The sequence below is a fragment of the Anneissia japonica genome, unplaced genomic scaffold (genome assembly GCF_011630105.1).
Source record: "Anneissia japonica isolate Jap-2015-1 unplaced genomic scaffold, ASM1163010v1 scaffold288008_len1385354_cov213, whole genome shotgun sequence".
Lineage (NCBI taxonomy): Eukaryota > Metazoa > Echinodermata > Crinoidea > Comatulida > Comatulidae > Anneissia > Anneissia japonica.
This window is the reverse complement of record NW_022720123.1, coordinates 784,146-804,939: the sequence shown is the minus strand read 5'-3', so window position 1 is coordinate 804,939 and position 20,794 is coordinate 784,146. Positions and strand designations below refer to the sequence as shown.

Below are 20,794 nucleotides of genomic sequence, written 5' to 3'. Positions count from 1 at the left end.
AGGTATTGTCCCCATAAGTGACTAATGAAAATTAATGACTAACATAGCAAAGGTTTAAAATATTGTCACTTTCTTAACTCAAAATTCACAGAACAGAAACAACCTACCTTGTGTTTTCATCGTAAAATTTGACTTTTTTCATAACAGAGACATTGTACCAATCTGCAAACACCATAACTGATAAACCATTCTCTACGTCTCGTCGCAATTTGGTTATCTCCTCAGGGAAATACTCCTCCTCTGCATCAGCTATCAACAAAGTACCTAGTAATGAGAAAAAAATAAAAACAATCCACTGAACTTTTAAGAATAGCCCAACAGAGATAAACAAATATGAAAGTGATCTCATGAATAATGCATCGCATTTAATAAAGACATTACAAATGCAGAATCAATTTAATAACTATCTGTGTTGATGTCATATATTGGTCTGGCAAATATATTATTTTAGATTAGTTTTGAATATAGGTAATTATTCAAAGGACAGCAAACTGAATCTTGGAAATGGGGTTACGCAACAATATGAAAAGCAAACCTACCATATTGCTTAGCATCAAAACAGGTAAAAGGTTTGCCAAGGACCTCAACGAAGAAACCGGAATTACATAAGTGTAAGTACATATCTTTGAAATTAGTGTGAATATGATCTCCATTCCTACAAGAAAAAGTAACATATAGTGTTATTAAATTTGTAGGTAGCACAGGAGTTGCATTTCCTACAGGGATAAGAAACATCCAGTATTATTAAATTAGCAGTTAACTTACGAATTGCCTTTTGGGCTGAGATTAAAATCAAATGCTGTATATTTTTCTATGTCATTTGATGAGGCCACAACAGACTTCCTTTAAAGCAAATGCTGGGCTTCATAACGACAGAAGAGTGGCTTGTAATCTATTCCCTAATTCATCAGCGGCTATTAGAGCAGGTAGGTATATACGAAAAGACAAATAAACAATTATCAATCCTGTAGGAGCAGGAAGAAACATAAAATTAATGTATTTTTAAAAATGCAGACATACCAATCAAGTGGATCATTTTTCATCCGTAGATTATCCCGAGGAAAATATCCTGGAGGATAGCGTAGATTGTGATACTGATCCCAAAGGATTCGACGGCTACGTGGAGGTGTCGGTATGATCTTCACTTTAATGGGTAGTTTCAGATGAGACTGCCTGGGAGTGTCTTCCCCATTCTAATGATGGGTAATAAAATGAAAGTATTCAAGTAGAGGGAAAACATCTTGAGAACATCTTGAATACAGAATAATTATGATCATGATTGCAGATTCATTATACATTCAGGCTGCAATCTATTCTATATTGGGTTATGATAATACGTCCACATCTAATCTAGTAGGTTTCTACAATATACCACATTTTCCCAATACTATATTATATTATATACTATTATTATATTATATTATTTTTATATATTATACTATTATGATATATATTATATATATTAAATTATTATGTATTATATCATATTATATGGACATAAGGTTTTAACAAAATACCACATTTTCCTAACACTATATTATATTATTTTATTATTATATATATATTATACTATATTATTATTATATATTATATTATTATATTATATGGACATAAGCGTTCCATCTGTTGGAAAATTAATGAGGCTTGAAGGGACTATGTATTTTTACAGGGGTTGAGTCTATCATTCTAACTACAATTTCCATTTCACAAGCAAAATTAATAGCAAGAAATCCACAGAAAACAGGGAAACAAAAATATTGGAGACATTTTGTGATGACAATACCTGTGGTGGGGACTCTACTGTGAGGGTTATCCTGCCTTGGGCAATGCCGCCCCACCCAGCAGCGTCCTTTGATACTGTCACAGACACAGCAAGATAACCGGACCATGGCCATAGTAGCGGTGAATATGAAATAGCAACCTGCAAGTACAAGAAATATATACAACAAATTAATTTATAATAAATCTTGCACAGTAAACATATTTTTTCTTGTATTATTAATTCATCGTTGATGTGCTATTATTTTTATGCAACGTGCATATTTTAAATTACCAATTTATCATTTAATGTTTATTAGCTAAGACATTTTTATCTATTGAGCTTACCTCAATAAAGTTCCCATTTTGTGGAGTGTATGGATGCCATACAGGCTTATCAATGATTCGACCTGAAACTCCCATGCCGTTCAAAATAGTTACCTAACAAAATAAACACCAAGATAAAGTTCAGAGTAATTTAATAGTTAATAATACAACAGGTAAAATTGAAATTAGATTTCATCGGATACACAAAAGAGACAAAAAACACTATCAAGAAAGACATAAAAAAAGACAAAAAAAAATTTATCAGTAACAAGATAAAAAAAAAAACTGAAGTCAGTGGTTCAGTAGCAAGACTCTATGTTTGCATTGGCACCCGTGTCTGAAGATGAGGTTGATGATGACAATGATTATCGTGATGGTGATGAAAATAGTAATATTATATAATAATGATGATAAATGTGTGTACACCAATGCAGTTGAGGAATATAGCAATGATGTGTATGATTATGATAAAATTGAATTTGATAGTCTTTGCTGATAGATACTCACATTAACAACAGCTGGCATACCTCCATGGTAGATAGGCTGCGAGCAGTATGGCCACATATATGGACATTCAGTGAAATCTATGTAGCTGGGACTCAAACTAAGAAAAAATAATTATAAGATCTTTTCAAGGTGTATATGTATCAATTTTGAAATTGCTGAATTTTATTGAAAGATATAGTAAAGTACAGTAGATGTATTAGTAAACAACTAATAAAATAATCCATAGTCAGGTAGAACATTGTTGTCTAACAAATTGACGGACACTGGTTTATTCAGTTGAATGCAACAGGTGTTTTTATTGCATTTATACAAGCTGTTTGATTTTGTGTTGTAAGAGAGCTTTTTCTGAAAGATTCCACGTAGTGGATATATTAGAAAACAAATAATAAAATAATCCAAACTCGGGTGGCACATTGTTGTGTAATAAATCTATGGACACCGATAATATTAATTGAAATTATGGCCAAATCTCTTTCCAGGTACGTATCTTTATTCAAAATATCATGGCAGCACAAAGCTAAATTGAGATAAAATGTACAAATATCAAATCAAAATATGAATAAAATAGACTAAACTTACAAGATAATATATAGATTTACAGCACATTTTCACAAAACCACACACAAAAAGAAGAGTAGAACAATCTCAATCTTTTCCATTTAAGTCAATTGTATTTACCTTGCTTGTGGTTTATAATTGCTCAGTATTTGATGAGCTCGTACAAGATCCAGCTTGCCCATGCCTTGTTCAAAGATATTTGCGGCAGGGAGACGACGTGCAGAAGCCATCAGGGCCTGTTTCATACTGGCTGGGTTCAAAACATTTCCCTTCTCAATAACAGCACTAAAAACAAGGAATTATAAATTTTACTGAAGGATGAAGTGTACTTCACATATATACTGTCTGTTCGTCAATATTTGCATTGCAAAAATTAATTAGTAGGTAGTCAAGGTGCCTCTACCAACAATATAAAAGAAAATAACTAATATCATTGTTTACCTCGCAAGCAATGTTACAGCACCCGCAACAACTGGTGATGCCACGGATGTCCCTGATAACGTACGACAACCACCTTTTAGGCCCGAACCACGGACTGCAGAACCGTAGGTTACAATGTCAGGTTTCACACGGCCATATCCACCAGGTAGTTCCTACAAGAAGATTAATAATAGGAGAATAATAACAGTTTAGTAACTAAAATAAAGGCATAGGAGAAGTGGTCATGTTTCCTAATATACAAGTACTCAATGGCATGACGTATGCATTATTTACCCATGTTGTCATGCCTCTTGAGGAGAATTTAGCTATGCTATCTTCAAAGTTGATGCCACCAACACCAATCACATCCATCTGGTCAGCTGGGTTATTGAGGGTCCTGTGGAATTTAAGAATCAAGTAATCATCATATCAACTTAAATATTATGATATTAGAATTGAATTTGTTGTAAAGAATAATCAGTTAAATTGTTTCCAGATTCAAGAAAATTAACACAAAAAACATAATATTTAAAGTCTGCTAAAAAATTAAAGCACAAAAAACATATAGATTTCATTTTAATTATTTATTCCAGTAATTATACAAAATGCAGTACAAATAATAATAATTACAATAACTATGCAAAAATACAAAAAGATAACATAAACAGAGCCAAAGCCACATGCACATGTTTCTGTATGGCTTATTTTTGTCAGTTAATTGGTTGTCTTCTCTTTGTTTCTTTTATGTCACGGCACAGCATGTACACACTACAAGATGAATATATTATCATTGTATTGTTCTATAGATGAAGCACATGTATTTCTAATATTTTATGAGGGTCATTGTTCTTTTGAAACACGGTTTATTGGTAATAAAACATGGATGATAATATGAATTGCAAATTAATATTCAGACTTACCCATACAATGGTCCGTCATTGCCAATGGCAGATACCATTATCACATTGTTGGCTGTAAGCTCCCATACCTTAAGAAAATAATTAGATTGATAAAAAAAAAATCACATAGATAATAGCTCACCTTGCTTCATTAAAATGATATGAGAAATTAATAAACAGAAAACGATCGTATCAAACGAAAACAATCATCATTTTGTTCATTTTCAAGGGAAGGCGCCACTGGGAAGAGTATATTATTTTGTACTCAACTGAAAATACTAAAGAGGTGACTTTAATGAAAATTGTTTATATGATATACAGTACCTTGTCTACAAATGGATGATCCATGAAGTCAGGGCCTCCAATGCTTAGGTTTAAAACATTAATTTTCTTGAGAATAGCATAATTGAAAGCATCTAGAAACCAGGATGTATAGGAAACCTAGACAAAAGAAAGAGAAATCAGGATGCATATGTCATAGTTAGCATGGATGGTTCCTCCAATTTTAATTGCTTTAGAAATAAAATATACACATTTTTATCAACAATGTCATAATGTAATTTTCTTAGAAGTTTAATTTTTCTTTTTAAGGTCAACTTCACACATGAAGGCTTTGGCCTAAGCCACTGCTGCAGATTTAATAGATTCAATTAATCAAATATATTTCATGAACTGCACACATATAATTTATATTATTATGACCATCATTATTATAACTTTCATAATATTATTAGTTATTCAGGCAAATGTACATAGCATTGTACACAGGTTAGTGGTGCCAAATAGTATTAAGTTCCTACCTGATTATTTGTGAAGACTCTAAAAATATACAGATCTGCATCAGGAGCAAAACCCATGCACTCCTTAGTACTGCTAATTACACCAGCGACGAAGGTACCGTGGCCTAGACCATCATTCAATGTCTTTTCATTGGTCCAGTTTGTCCGCTCTTTTACTTTCTTAAAATGCGGATGATTTTCTGCCAGTCCAGTATCAAACACAGCTACCTTTACACCTTTACCTGGCGAACAGATCAAAATGAAATGAGCTTAATTAACAGAAACAATAACAAAGCAAGAACAATGGTAAAAAATATATATAAAGATAATCCTAGTTTTCGGTCTATTTTTCTTAAGACTACAGAAGCTCTGGTATTGGAATGCTATTGTTAATAGACAAACCAACATATACATTTTTTTAACAGTATAATATGATCAATGATATTTAAATGTTTGTAGTCAACATGCGTTAATGACTCATTAAATGTTGCTATAAACTTACCTGAATAGCCAAGATTCCATAATACATCAGCTTGTAAAGCTCCGGTGATCTGTCTTGGGAGCGCCCTCAACAGTCGGCGACTTGAATGCCTACCAGTAGCATGCCAAAATCCACTGCTCTATACGACCAAATCAAACAATAAAATAAATAACCCATGCTACTGTTTGGTTGAATTTAACCAAATCAAGCTAAGAAAACTTTGAATGGTTTCATAAAAAAAATACTGCTTAAATTAGGCAATTCAATTATTAAATTCAATAAGCCATTTCTGTGCACGCCCATATCAAGTTCAATCAACAAAAACAAACATACACACAACATAGGTTAATGTTGATTGACGTTGATATAGGCATGTGCAGTTCAAACTACAAATTGGCTTATTGTTCAATGAATGCAAGCAGTATATTTTTATATAAAATTAACTCACTAAAGCTAGACTCGTTCTTTTCAGAGGCCGAGATGAACGCCAGTTTTGAGACCAGCATTCTTTCTGACAAGGCTTTCCCTTTATTGGTTCTACATCTTCTGTCAAATCTTCTGAAATAAATAACAACAAAAGTGATAAATACAAAAATAGCAAACAATAATAATATAAAAATTAATGTTTTGGCATCACAATTGGAAAATAAGAAATTACAGCCTGGCATCGAGGCTATGAAAATGCCTTCCATTAAAAAGAAAAAATGTTATAAATAGTAGTTCAAATACTATTACTGTAAACAAACTGTAATTATCCACGTAAACTGCGTTTACGACCAATCTAACTCCGCTCTCTGCTAGACGGCAGGACAACGTCTGCTAATTGTCGGTGGCAGGCTGATAGGATCATCAATAAAATTGATCCGTTGCCTGCTGCAATCTTTACAGAATCACGTTGGCCGAAGAACATCGAGCGCAGTGAGTTTCTGGCTTTAAAAAAAGTGCAAGACTGTAATTATACTAAACCTGTTTCATGTACTGTCTTCAATGTTCTTGTAACTTTACGTTGTGGAGCAACATGTTTCACAGCAGGATGATCCAGTAATAAATCTAGCCACGATTTGTTCTCAAAATTAGTCAACTGAAAAGTGTTAAAAAATTCAAAATTTCAGAGAACAATTTATTATCTAATTAAATTTTATAGCTAACATTTAAATTGAATAATAATTGTTATCAATCATGTAAGCAGGAATTGTTAAGGGGTTACCTATGACAGTTAGGGGACCAGGTGAACCTACGCCACTAGGTGGGGACAAGGAAAGAGCTCAAGTGGTGCGGGGAGGCACACTAGATCTAAAGCATTAGCATAGTAAATGTTGAATTATGATTTTCTTTTTTAATGAAAGAGGTGGGGTTCAATTTAATAAGGGGTGAGGGGAGAGTTGAGAAAAAAATCCTGGTCTTTGTGGGATTGGAACCCAGGACTCTGGGATTAAAAATAGGTAGAAATTTTAACTATGAACCACATCTTTACTTATATCTAAAGTAAGACTGTATCCAATCAATTTTATAATCAATCAATCAATAATAAAATTTATGGGATGCATATTCAACTGACAGTATTATGGGATGTTACTTCAAATTTGTCAATTACCTTCAACACTTCAAAGTCACTTGGATAGTGACTTGCTGGGTTGTCCCTTTTCACTATACTCCACTTTAACACCTTACACTTATTAATTGCTGCTTCTATGTAATTATATCGACTTTGGGATGAGTAGTAGTTATCAAATATCACAATATATTCTTTGGATAAAAGAAATTAAATAAAAAAGTTAATTGTAAAATAGAAATTGTTAAAACAATTTACACTGTGTTTTTATTATTTACAGTTTATATTTATAACTAAAATGTTCCTCTCTTAAAGGATAGGGTAGGAGTAGGCCAGCACTAAGCATGTAAAGAAAATGCTGGGTCAATGAATAGGCTACTACTGCCTAAATAGGACATCATTTGTTGCATGACATTTAATTGTTTAACTCAAAATTTAAAAGATAATAATATTTTTACTTAAACAAAAAAAAAAATGTTAACAGTTTTTGTGTTTAAATAATATATTTAAGTGTCAACAAAACATGACAATAAAAAAATATCTTCTTATTACTTTTAAATCTATATAATAAATCAAGGCATTTGGAACTTCGAATGTAGTAATGGCCTGAATTCATTAACAATAGTTAACACCTTTATATCACAGTACACTGTACAGTAGGCCTACTTCAATACTGTAAATATCTTAAATTGTAATCCCTGATACATAAACAGACATAGGGGTGAAGATTAGAAAATATTATTCAAAATATATGAAATCTTTCAAACCTACCGTGTTCTACATGCTCTGATGAAAATTCTAGTTTAATTTCCGGTACAACTTCATCTGACAAGGTATAGGTGGCATTATCAAGACAAGGTATCAAATGATGGAGGAGGTTGATTGACGCATTAGGGCTGGTGCTATTGTCCAAATTCACCGACACTGTACGAGTCCACAAAGTTAAAAGAACCACAACATAGTACAAACAAAATGAAGCCATGGTTATTTCCAGCCAAAAATATCAATGTAATTTTTTTAAGCAACCTCAACAACTTCTGTTACCTATCTAGATGTAACGTAATTTTCCTTCGCTTCATATTTTAAAAATAATTATGCACTCATAAAGAGTGATTAGATAATCTATTTTTTGAAATGTTTGTACAAATCAATTAGCATAGAAGAATTAAACTTTATTTGTTCATCCACTTTTGGTCCAAATTCATCACTATTTATGCAGGAAATCCATTGCAAGACCTGAAAAATAAAAATTGTAACAATTATTATATTTAACAATTGAATAAAAATTTATCATACAGTAGCAAACTTTCTGTATGTTTTAAACATAAAAACCTAAGACAACCAAAGTTAGAATTTAGGCATTGGCTATTGTTACATCACTGGTTTTAAACAAATTCATAATTCTGACACTTTTGTATGTACAGATTGGATAGGGCAATAACATTCAATTGGAAATTTGTTGAAGACTGGTGCCAGACTGCATACAGAGAATACATCCTCCTCGCAAAAATTGTTCCAGGCTACGGCTAAACATTGTGATTCACCAATATTAGATGGGGGCAATACACACGAATTTCCAATCATTATAAGATTATAACAATTCAACCAGTATTTCAACCCAGCCGGGCTCTAGTCTAGGCCCTTACCTATGACCTAAAAAACTTCCAAGGACATTCTGTGTGGCCCTTACCTTACACAATGAAGCTGGCTGACAGCTGATGTTTTGAATTCCTTCTTTCAAAGTGTTTTTGTTCTAGAGCCTGAGGGAGAATCGCCTGAGTTACTTCGTCGGAATGAGAATATTATTGATATTACGGAATTAAATTTTTCTATTGATGATGTGTATGTAGCACTAAAAAGGTTAAAGGTAGACAAGGCTGCCGGTGTAGATGGAGTACACCCATATGTGTTATACGAATGTGCAGAGGAGTTAACTCTACCATTGTTTATAATTTTTACAAAATCAATCGGCGAAGGTCAAGTTCCTGAGGATTGGAAGCGTTCTCGTGTGTGCCCAATCTACAAGAAGGGAAGGAAAAATCAAGCTCAAAACTATCGGCCAATAAGTATTACATCAGTACCCTGCAGAATCTTAGAAGGCCTAATCCGAGGTAATATAGTAGATCACCTAAATCAGTACAATCTTATCAGCTCTTACCAACATGGTTTTGTTAAGGGCCGATCATGTCTCACTAATTTGTTGTCCTCCCTAGAAGAAATAACGGCTGCTTTAGACAGAGGATACAATGTCGACATTGCATATTTGGATTATGCTAAAGCATTCGATAGTGTGCCACACAAGAGGTTATTGCAAAAGTTAAAGGCTTATGGTATAGGTGGAATGGTGGTAAATTGGATTAGTCAGTACTTAAAGGACAGACAACAGCATGTTGCAGTAAGAGAAGCGAAGTCACGGTGGCTAAAGGTCCACAGCGGTGTACCGCAAGGTTCAGTTATTGGTCCAATATTATTTTTGATTTACATCAACGATCTGTTGGATGATGTATCCTCATTTGGGCTTATGTTCGCTGATGATACGAAATTGATAGAGTCCTTTAAGCCAAATGATCCAACGACAAATAATCTGCAAGAAGATCTTAACAAGATACAGGAGTGGTCTGAAAGATGGCTACTTAAATTTAATATTGACAAGTGCAAAATTCTCAACATGGGAAGTTTTAATCCTGGCTTTGAGTACATATTGGGAGGACACAATATACGGAAGGCTAAAGACGAGAAAGATCTAGGAGTATGGATGACTGACGATTGTAAAGTATCGGTGCAATGTTCTAAGGTAGCTGTCAAAGCCATGAATCAACTTAGATTGATCAAAAGAACCTTTGAGTTTATCGATTGCGAAGCCTTCCATATATTGTTTAGATCATACATTAGACCTCATCTTGAATACTGCGTGCAAGCTTGGTGCCCTTATTTGAAAAAAGACATTCAAAAATTAGAGAAAGTACAGAGACGAGCTACCAAGTTAGTGAATAGCATTAAATCAGATCCATATGAAACAAGACTAATGAAACTGAATCTGTATCCGTTAGCAGTTAGAAGATTAAGAGGTGACCTTATTGAAGCATTCAGAATTATTACAAATAAAGAGAATATTGACAGCTCCACTTTTTTTTCATCTAACCCTGCTAGCATTACTCGAGGCCACAAATACAAGGTGTATAAGCCGTCTATGAACAAAGGTCTAGAAATCAGGAAGAACTTCTTCAGCTACAGGATCATTAAGCATTGGAACAATCTTCCGTCTAACATTGTTGAAGCTACATCAGTAACTATATTTAAAAAGCGACTGGACCAACACTGGTTGAACAAGGATGCGGAGACCATATTGGGCAGTATGGCATAAATGACTGTGGGTCTCAAGAGGCTGAATAGCCTATTCAATTACACCCACACCCAAATAAGTTGTAAGTTGTAAGTTGTAGTGTCTTTGTTGCACGCTTTAGGCCTAGGCTAGGCCTAGCTAGCCTAAATAATAGGCCTGCTTGTGAAGCTATATAGAAACATAAAATGACGGTGATAAATGATTTATTTATTTAAATATGCATTATACACTTACCGGTAACACCAACAGAAGCAAAGAAATATGATTACCCTAAGTGGTTACATCGTTTTATTGTATGTTTTCCCCGTCGGTAGCTCTAACTTCTAATCCTAGGCTAGCATTAATGAATAACAAAATAATTACCAAGTCCCATGATGCATTTTGAGGTCATGCAAGAACGGATGTCATCATCACACACAATCATGTAAATATATAAATCTGAATGGCTTTCATTATAAAACAAAAACAGATGTCTGGGTAATATTTTCGATGTTTTAAATTTCATATTTTAGGATGTAATTTATCCACATGTTATGGACATTCTCAAAAAGCTACGCAAACTGTAAGTTGTCATTGTTATAAGGACTAATTGCTAGTTTATCTTGCGGGTACTTACAGGAAATTCGGGGAAAAATTCAGTCAACACCTAACGTATACACAGCACAGCACAGCAGTGCCAGGGATGGTAGCTCGGACTTCCTAGGCCTAGCCAGGTTCGAGTTTCTGCACTGATGATACAGTAGGCCTAGCGTATTTTTCCAGCTAGGGCTTTAAACATAATTACATTTATTTGTCAATATGAAGAGTAGAGTATTTTCTAAAGATTTTATTGCAAAATTAGTATGTGGATTTTGTATTCAAAATATATTAATATATGTTCAAAACATACAGTAAGTAGGCCTAGGCCTAGGGCCTAGCTAGACATAAAAAGTAATAAATTGAAGCCTAGCTTTTCATACATGGTTGGTTGGTTCTTTGGTAATGGTATTTTCACCTCATAATTCTGTGTTATGCCTCTATTGTGTTACTGTAATAAGCTCTTTGTTGTTGTTGTTAGTATAAGAGTGTAGTTACTAGTAGTAGTGCAATATCGACACTACAGTAGTATGGATCGGATTTGATTAAACGTTATGTTTTGAAAATGAACACCATTCATGAATTAAAACCAGAGCTTTTTTTCAATAATTTAGGCTGAAGTTGTAAATTGTACGGTGTTACTTGTCAAATTAGCAGTGTTGATTGATAGTTATTTGCTTTACGTTTTTGTTATTTTAATGTATTTTTTCATGTTTGATTTTGTAGATAATCTTAAAGAAACTGTCTTCAAGTGGCATCCCAAGATATGGCGGAGAATGGTAAAAATATAGGAGACGACTTGTCAGAAAGCTCTCAGAAAAATGGAACTAGAAAGAAACATGTCCAATTACAATTCATGGAAAATAACAACTCTGAAGATTGGCACGGAACAAGATTAAGTCTTTTAAGCCACATTCATGTGGATTATAGAAATATTGAAAGAACGTTGAGTGAGAGGCCATCATTTAGCATTGCAGCTCAAACCGGAGCTAATGATGAGATTGATTTGGATAGAGATGAGCCTAGCAGAGAGAATTATGGTGATGTGGACCAACTTAATGGAGATGTGTCCAATAATGGGCCTCTTCAAAACAGACAGTTGAATGGAACTTGTTTCTTTCTCGCTGACACAAACAGGAGAGACAGACTAATGACACCAATAATGAATGGAACTCATGTTTCTCAGGAAAATAATACAACTTGTCAGCATGCCAAATGTGATGAGCAAAGAAATTGTGATTGTAAAAGACATGAAGAAAATGTTACCACTGTTGTTGTAGATGATTTGTGTGAAAGGAATATTCTTGACTGTGCTTCATTGCCAGATACCTCATCTTGCCAAAATGATGCAAATCAGTTTGATCTGCAACATACATCACATGAATCTGGTGATGGTTTTAGACTACATCCACATCTGTTGCCTGAACAGAATTTGAATTCACCAGAACCATGTATTATTAATCATATGGAAGATGAAAGAGAGATCATCCAAAATGGACATGATCATGCAGAAGGTGCTACAAATAGTGCCTCTTGTTCAACAGAAAATAGGACTTCAGATATGTTCCAGAACAATTTAGATCCTTTAGATGCTGTGTCAGAAGAAAATCATGTATGTTGTGGGCTTAGACGAGAAGTTAGCGAATCAGTTCTTAATGTAATTTCAGGCGATATGCACGAAGATTCTGATGAAATACAACATCATGAAAACACTGAGTGTGACCTTGAAATTGAGCTTAATAATTTGTTGCTAGAAGATTTTTCAGAAAATGGGTGTAGCATTAATGCTGAATGTGAGAATGGTTTTGATACACATACTTCAGAAAAGTCTGAGGATGTTGATAGTGATCTTGATGCTGGAAATCAGGACAACACGTCATCATCATCATCATCTGATATTGTTGATGATATGATTATGAATTTGGAAATGGGGCCTCTTTTACAGGTTTCATCATCTGGGGCAGTGCCAACCTGCCTTGCAAGAGCTAATTCCTCAGAAGACAGTGATGAAGGGTTAGAAGCAGATGTGTGCGACGATGTCAGTGAACGTGAGGAGGAAGCAAATATTGATGATGTTGAAAAGAAACCATTGGATGATGGGGATGATGATGGTTGTCTTGATGTTTGGGATATGCCACAAGCAATAGCATTAGAATCTGAAGAACAGAAAGAGGAAGGACAATGTGAAAATATTTCAGAATCTTTTCAAGATAACTTACCAGAAAGTTACAGATCGAATGATAGGGAACATTCATGTAGGAATGGAAATGATCATGATGCAGACTTGAATGAACTTTTCAAACACCATTCTGATACACAAGGTGCCGCATTTTTTGGAGATTTTCCAAGATCTGGACATCATAATACGTCTGGACCTTTCCAGCAATCATTTGGTAATAATGCAAATAGTTTTGATGAGCTGTCAATAGCTCAAGGCTCATTGCATGGAAGCTCCATAAATTCATTTCCGGGTGTGTCAGCTCAATCTTCGCATTCTTTCAGACAGACCATATCTGAAGACACACAGCTGTATGTATATGAACCTTGCAAAATTTATAAAACTGATGATGAGGAGAGCCTTGACAACAGCTCAAATGTTTCTGATTCAGAATATGGTTGTAACCATCTATTTGAGAACTCACATAAAAAACACAGTGATAATCCAATAACCAGTGTTAAAACTCCTGTCAATCATTCAAGAGATTATGCAATTTCAGGTAATGAAAATGATTCACAGTGTAACAGGACATCAGTAATTGCAACTTTTAGAGACGAAAAGACACTGTCTGAAAGTGTGAGAAACTGTCGGCTTTTTGAAGAATCTTTGATATCAGTTAACAATGAAAGTAGATCATTGCAACCAACCCAGAGACAGTATTTTAGCCTTGCTACTGGCGGAAGTGTGCAAAATCCATCAAATTTTCCACACAATGCCCAAGCCGATGAAGAACAAGAAGATGAAAAGCACAGTGAAAAAAGACTTCTTTTGCAGGAGGTAAAGGATCAGATGGCATTGCAAATGAGAAGGCTTGATGATCGTCGGCGGGAGGAATTACATTTCGAGGAAGTATTGCAGGCTGAGTTTGGAGTAGAAGAACAGGATGACATTGATTTGGATGATGAAGATGATGAGTTACGGACATGTAACTTCATTGGCGTTGGACAAAAACAAGAAGAAACAATAGGCAGTGAGGAAGAATCTACAGATATAGAGGAATCTTTCCCCTTTCTGCCTGTTGATGACATAGCTTTGCAAGGGGTTGAAGGAGCATGTGGTTGTTCTAACGATGAATCTTTTGATCATGTTGTAAATGATAATAGAACTTGTAAGAATAGGAATTGCAGGGTTTGGCATAATTTAATTACAAGTGACAATGACATTATTGAGGATGATGAATTTTTGGAGGCAAGATATAAGGAGCGACAGAAGGAACACAATAGGAGAGAGGATATTCAGCAACCCTTCATTGTATGGCGTCGTTCGTTACTTAGGGGAGATAATGAATCCATTGAATTTGATCAAATGAATGAAATGGAAGAATATGTTATTGATAGACACAAAGAATTTGTAGTTAGAAAAAAACATCAGACAAATCCACCAGATAATGAAAGAAGATGTGCAACAGATACTGAAGAAAGAGAATTTAACCACAATCAAAATAACAATGAGGAAGACATCGATTCTCCGGAAAGTCTTGAGGAACTTCAGGAGAACATTCTGCGTGATAGACTTTTAGCATTGAAACAAGATGATGGCGATGCTCCAGTTTGGCATGGTCTTCATCCAATCAATGTTATTGGGGCTTCTGGTGAAAGCTCAGCCAAACATCAGGCAGAAACAACTGATGTAGGGCTTGATGAAAGTTCAGCTCATGGTTTTTCGATGGCAGGTGTACTACCATTTCCACTTAGCAGTGAATCACTTGAAGACCAAAGTAATATCGTCAGTAATGGTGCATGTAAAAGAAAAGAGAGCATTAAAATTAACCAAAATATAGTACAGGTGAGCAATTTGTAAAGTATAAATGTGAATCGAATGAAGATTTTAGCATCAAATGCTGTAGAAATCTTTCTTAACTCTTGTGTTTTGAAAAGTTTGCTTATCATGTGTTCATAAATGAAATGACATTTGCAAGTTTTTAAACTCACTGCATCAATTCAATCGCAATGTCATAAAATCAAGAACATTTCATGAAATTCCAAACGTTTTTGACAAGACTTATTAATTTTTCAAATATGCATGTGGTTGTTTTGCATACTAACGTATTTTGTATTGATGGCTGGTGCTTAGGTCAACAAACAGAAAACAAAACCCATTGAAGATTTGCCACCAAATTCATCATTTGTCTGGACTCCAAGAAAGGCTCTTAGAAAGCAAGAATGTCACAGTGGACCATACCCATCCCTTCAGAATGCTGTAAAAAATGCCTTAGTAAGTTTCGATGATCAATAATTATAGTACTTCACCAGTAGGCCTATCTGGTGATGGTGATAATGTTTGCATTCATCATGCTAATATTGAGTACTGTATTGCTTATAAATGTATCGATTTTATTAAACTGTTAGGCTATGTTCTCACATTGCAGCTAACGGTAGAGCAGGATCCAGATCCTGCTAACCGTTAGCTGCCGTGCGCTAAGCGTTAGCACTAACGGTTAGCTCCCGGTCCGGATACTAGGGCTCTCGTGAGAACCTAGCCAAAATCAAGTTCTTATCTGTTTTATTGTCTTCAGGTTGCTTTGGGATATAACCCAATTTTAAATCCTGAACGAGATTCAACACAACACATGAAAGATGGCTGTTCTACTGTTTCAAAGCTTCTTATTTCTAGTCGCAAACACTTCGGGCTCCCAGAAGATATCTCGTCAAATATAGCAAAACATTCCAATGGCGAGGTGTTTTCTCGCTTCTTTTCATTTTTTCCTCAAAGGAATGTAAACTTGTACAAATGGCTTAAGGATTGGATATCATTAGGTAAGTCCATTTGAGTAATAATATTACAGATTTTTATTCTGTAGTGCTTTGCTTGTCATGGTTTTTTTTTTTCCACCAATTTGTAACTTCATTTGTAATTAAAAAAAGATGTGGAATAAATTGATTGAGTGATTGATTGAAAAATTGTAATACTATATTAAACATAATAAGGATGACAGTTGGTTTCAACTGAGTTGTTTACATAGATTAAAGAAAAAGTAAATAAATGGATTAATAAAATAATTTATTGATTGGTTGGTTGGTTGGTTTATTTAATAAATTAATACATTAATTAATTTCATTATAAATGCACACTCATTGAATGAGATTTGGAATAGAGTTTTTGCAGTACATAGTTTGAAAAGTGAATATACAGCCAATCCGACGCCTAACTAAATACTACATGCTCCATTGTACTCCAGTCATAGACAAACTAACTTACCTTTTAGACAAATTGCTCAGAAGAATTTGACTTTGTTTGACCTTAGGTGTGGTCCCAATAGCATCCATCAATCCTCAAGTGGCTATTTCCTCGGATTCACCAATTCCAAAAGAATGGCGACACCAGATGATATACGGAGTAGACGAGGAGCAAGCATATCTGTGCACACCTAATATACGCTTAAGGTACCAGACACTAATGGCTCAACTAAGCAGTGATTCTATTTTGTTGGTAAGTACAGGAATTGGCAAGTTTCTCCTCTTTCAACATGTTTGACTGAGGCGTTGTTGGCTCTCTATGAACCTACTTTCTCCAAATGGCACTATTTTACATTGTACAAAAATATATGCTGTTTTGATCCGCCTTACAAACGACATGTGCTTTTTAACTTGTCTTAACAGGTGGCCAGAGAAGATGTCGTAAACAGGTGGGACAGGTGGTCTAGGCTTGGCGAATTAAAACATCCACCAGACAATGATTGCAGGTGGATTCGAATGAATGTCTTGGGTTAGTTTTTTTTTCTATGGATTTTTTAAGTTAAGCAATGATCAGGACTAGGCTTTAAGATAAACTGTATGTAATTATAGATAATATTTCATCACTTAATGTTTTTCTATGGATTTTTTAAGTTAAGCAATGATCAGGACTAGGCTTTAAGATATACTGTATGTAATTATAGATAATATTTCATCACTTAATGTTTTGATCATCTCTTTGAGACTTTATTGTGTAAAACACTATATAAATAATAGAAAATTGTAAGTACAGTATTAATGAAGTTCATATATATATATATCACATTATGTTGGATGCCTTGTTGTTGTTTATAATTATAAAAGTTCTAAAAGATATTACATTGATTATACATTCAGATTAAATTAATAAAGAAATAAGCAAAACCATTAAAACCATGAAAATTTAAACAAAAGAAAATAATTCTTGTTTTGATAAAGGGCAAGTGGTGAATATGATGAGAGAGCAAAGTGCCCCGAAACCGCACGAGGATTACAGTCGGCGTTACTACTACAAACCACTGAAGCAGCGACGTACTACACACATACGTATACCAACACGTTATAAGGGTGGAATTACGCTGTGTATTAGGAAAGAAGACAAGAAGGCCTGCGAAGCTGTTCAGAATGCGCCGGAATTGCCTCTGATGGATTGAAGGAAGAATGTACATGTGTACCAGGTCCTGTTGCAATAATGAGGCACTATCTGAAGGCGCCCTCAATGTCTTGCGGAGATGGCTATCATTCAGTTACAACTTTGAATTTGAAAAGCATCGGCTTGTGCTACTAAATGATGTATAGTAACTTTTTCAGACAGGATTAGCCCAGTAATGATCAGGGGCGGATTTAGGGAAAAGGAAATTAGTGATTGCCCAAAATGCCGCAGAAGTTATTTCCAGGCAACTAGAAAGTTTTCTCTCCTTCCCATCGTTCCCTTCCCCCCCCCCCCCCCCCCCCCTTTCGGACATCTCTGGATCCACCACTGATGACAGATGAGGAAATTATTAATCATTTTTCTCATGTAAACAGATTGTATGTACTGTACTCTACTTGTAATTTACCATTTGTCATTTGACATTTTTGGGATTTTTTTTCATAATATTTTGCAATATTAGAATAAGAAGGAATGATTATAATTTAATATCATTATGTAAATTAATACTAATAGATCAGCAATATAAAAATAATAAACTGATTGAACTGAATCCAACAAGCATAGAAACTGCAAAACTTTGAAAAAAGCATCCGATAGCTGTACAGATCACTGAAAATGGTGTTTAGCACCAAAACTGACAAGCAACTAGTCATTAAATAATGGTATTTTCAAAGAAGTTTTCTTTAATAATGTAAAACATTTGTGAATTTCACAATATGGTGTTTGCAATGGAACCTTTGAGTTATACACGGTATTATTGGTGTTACCTGAATTTGATGATAGTGAAAATGCAAAGAAACTAACAAATTTCTGAGCATTAAAGTAAATATATAGTAATGGTTGATGTGCAAATCATTGGTACTATTGACAATTAGCAATTTACCAAGATGAAGTTATTTCCGAAATTTTTAATCATGGAGGTTATTTATTTACATTTCATCCCAAGGAAAGTATAGTAGATGAGAAGACTATATCATAATAATACAATATGGTAAAAGAAAGATTACCAGTAACCAAGATACATTGGTTGGCTTTCAAACTGGAATGACCAGTGATTTTTTTTTTTGGTACAGATGTTGAGATTAAAACCTAAAGTGAAAATGAAATATTCTCTACTAATATGGGCCACTTGCACAAGAGAGGAATAAACAATTAGTGCTTTTGATTTAAATTGACAAACATATCCTATTTTTAATAATATATATCAACTGTACTATAACTTTTCAAAAAATTTTGAGAGTTATTTCCTAAATTTTATATTGTTCAACACAGCAATGCAGTTATTGTAAACTCATAAACAGTAACCAGTATTTTTTGAGTTTGATAACCTTTGACCCTTTGCAGTGATTGCTGTGCTGTTATCAGTGGAGTTAAATTTCTCAGCCATCGTTGAGGAGCTTCTCTCCAGCTTAAAAAAAATTTGGCGTCTAATATATTTAAAACTCTTTTTCTTATTATAACTTGTAAATGTCAACTTGTAATTTCATAGGTGATACATCTGCGACGCATCCTTACGGTAATGAACAGTAGCCACGACACCTCATAAATTGGTAACAGAAATTCTCCTACATCTTATTAGATTGGCCACAGTTCTTTATTATAATATTAATTATGTAATGGTTTTTCAAGTATATGCCTTAAAATAGAATAAACTTATTGATTTTTGTCATAAGAAAAATCCTGCCATTTGTAAAATTTAAACTTTGGACTCAAGGGAGCACCCTTGTATAGATAAAATTAAATCTACATAAACTATTAATTAGTTTGGTTCAGGACAAATCAAATCAACATGGTATTTATATGGCACCTTTGAGAATACAATATGAGATATTATGTCTATTATGAGAATATGTAGATAAAGTTACTTTATTGCCATTGTTCCTTTAAACACCTCCATCTATACCAGGGCACCACATGACCACGCCAACCCTCATCTACTTGGAGATTGAAATCTGAGATATTAAACCTTTTAAACCAAACAATGGTAATCGCTCATGTATTGTAAATGTGCATGTTCTTCTCTTTTCCTTTTATCCTATTTGTGTAGTAAAGCAATAAATACCTAAATGGTTCATTCATTAAACAATGTTTATAATTTACCGGCTAAAAACTTGATTTTGCCTATCCTTAAGGTTAAGGTTGGAGTGCGCCTCACTATTCATCTTGAAAATATGAATAGGCTGACTACCGGCTAAATAAACACTACCTTCATTAAATACCACAAACCTTTTTCTTTTTATACTAAATAACTTTTTTAGTAGAGTTCTGCTGTTCTCCCACAGGGAATGTATTTTGAATATTTTCAAGCAAATGTCCTGATTTACGAAGTACTAATTGAAATTAATTATGTATTAGCATGAAAAACCCCAAAATATTTTAATAAATTCCAAATAATATTAAATTGATAAGAATCTACAATTGGTCCAGTTTCATTTATTCTTTTAAGTTGTGGATAAGAAAATGTTCATTGTATTATGTTCAGTTATTTATATAAACAAATACAAAATCTTAATGTATCATAAGTTTTTATTTATACGCCTTAAAACATTTTTTAAATTGAAAAAATCCTAAATGTATTGTAGCTCTGAAAGCACTTACTTCTCTCCTTGTTTTCTTTCGAGTATAAAATATTTCTAAAATATCAATGTGAGTATCTATTGTGATATGTATGCATATGTATACAGGAAAATTACAATATTGAAAACAAAAAAGAAATAAAAGTGAAGAAATGTAATAGAAAAGTGAACGTGCTGTAATTTATTTGCGTTACAGATGCAATTTATGTGTCAATTAAAGAGTAAGTAAATCTTTGCAGAGACACTAGGGAACATGGGCCTGGATCATATCCCCAGTTTCTGTAGCATTAAATCTTTACACCTACATCAATTTAATCATCGTCGCTTCATAAGTGGTCTCACTCTTCTATTCCGCATGTACTCCGGAACAACTACTCTCTTAAACGCTGAGTGTTCCACCAAAGTACTCGCCTGCCACCTAACAGCCCACATCAT

The 20,794-nt window shown here is 34.0% G+C and overlaps 2 protein-coding genes across 4 annotated transcripts in view; one reads left to right on the top strand and one right to left on the bottom strand.

Moving 5' to 3' along the window:
• The window catches only part of LOC117111220 (membrane-bound transcription factor site-1 protease-like), a gene marked incomplete in the record, with an annotated part of 14,067 nt that extends 3,079 nt beyond the window's left edge, over positions 1–10,988 (bottom strand). The window contains 18 exon segments of one of the 3 annotated variants that reach the window (XM_033254113.1): positions 540–655; positions 1,021–1,193; positions 1,784–1,921; positions 2,107–2,199; positions 2,593–2,689; positions 3,271–3,435; positions 3,592–3,743; positions 3,865–3,967; positions 4,491–4,558; positions 4,794–4,910; positions 5,270–5,490; positions 5,751–5,868; positions 6,178–6,287; positions 6,696–6,810; positions 7,324–7,475; positions 8,053–8,517; positions 8,972–9,041; positions 10,859–10,944. In XM_033254113.1, coding sequence (XP_033110004.1) covers positions 540–655; positions 1,021–1,193; positions 1,784–1,921; positions 2,107–2,199; positions 2,593–2,689; positions 3,271–3,435; positions 3,592–3,743; positions 3,865–3,967; positions 4,491–4,558; positions 4,794–4,910; positions 5,270–5,490; positions 5,751–5,868; positions 6,178–6,287; positions 6,696–6,810; positions 7,324–7,475; positions 8,053–8,263 — 2,149 coding nt within the window. 3 annotated transcript variants of the gene reach the window in all.
• A 52-nt stretch (positions 10,989–11,040) lies between these two features.
• LOC117111218 lies at positions 11,041–20,524 on the top strand. The gene is made up of 7 exons (XM_033254111.1): positions 11,041–11,186; positions 11,927–15,203; positions 15,492–15,632; positions 15,934–16,174; positions 16,663–16,847; positions 17,018–17,123; positions 17,570–20,524. Exons 2-7 carry the CDS (start codon positions 11,967–11,969, stop codon positions 17,782–17,784), a joined length of 4,125 nt encoding a protein of 1,374 aa, XP_033110002.1. The 5' UTR covers positions 11,041–11,186; positions 11,927–11,966; the 3' UTR covers positions 17,785–20,524.
• Positions 20,525–20,794: the final 270 nt, after the last annotated feature.

Coding starts and splice junctions, on each gene's coding strand:
- LOC117111218 (XM_033254111.1), top strand. CDS start 11,967: ATGGCGGAGAATGGTAAAAATATAGGAGACGACTTGTCAGAAAGCTCT. Junction 15,633..15,933: donor ATGCTGTAAAAAATGCCTTA/GTAAGTTTCGAT, acceptor TATTGTCTTCAG/GTTGCTTTGGGATATAACCC. Junction 17,124..17,569: donor GATTCGAATGAATGTCTTGG/GTTAGTTTTTTT, acceptor GTTTTGATAAAG/GGCAAGTGGTGAATATGATG.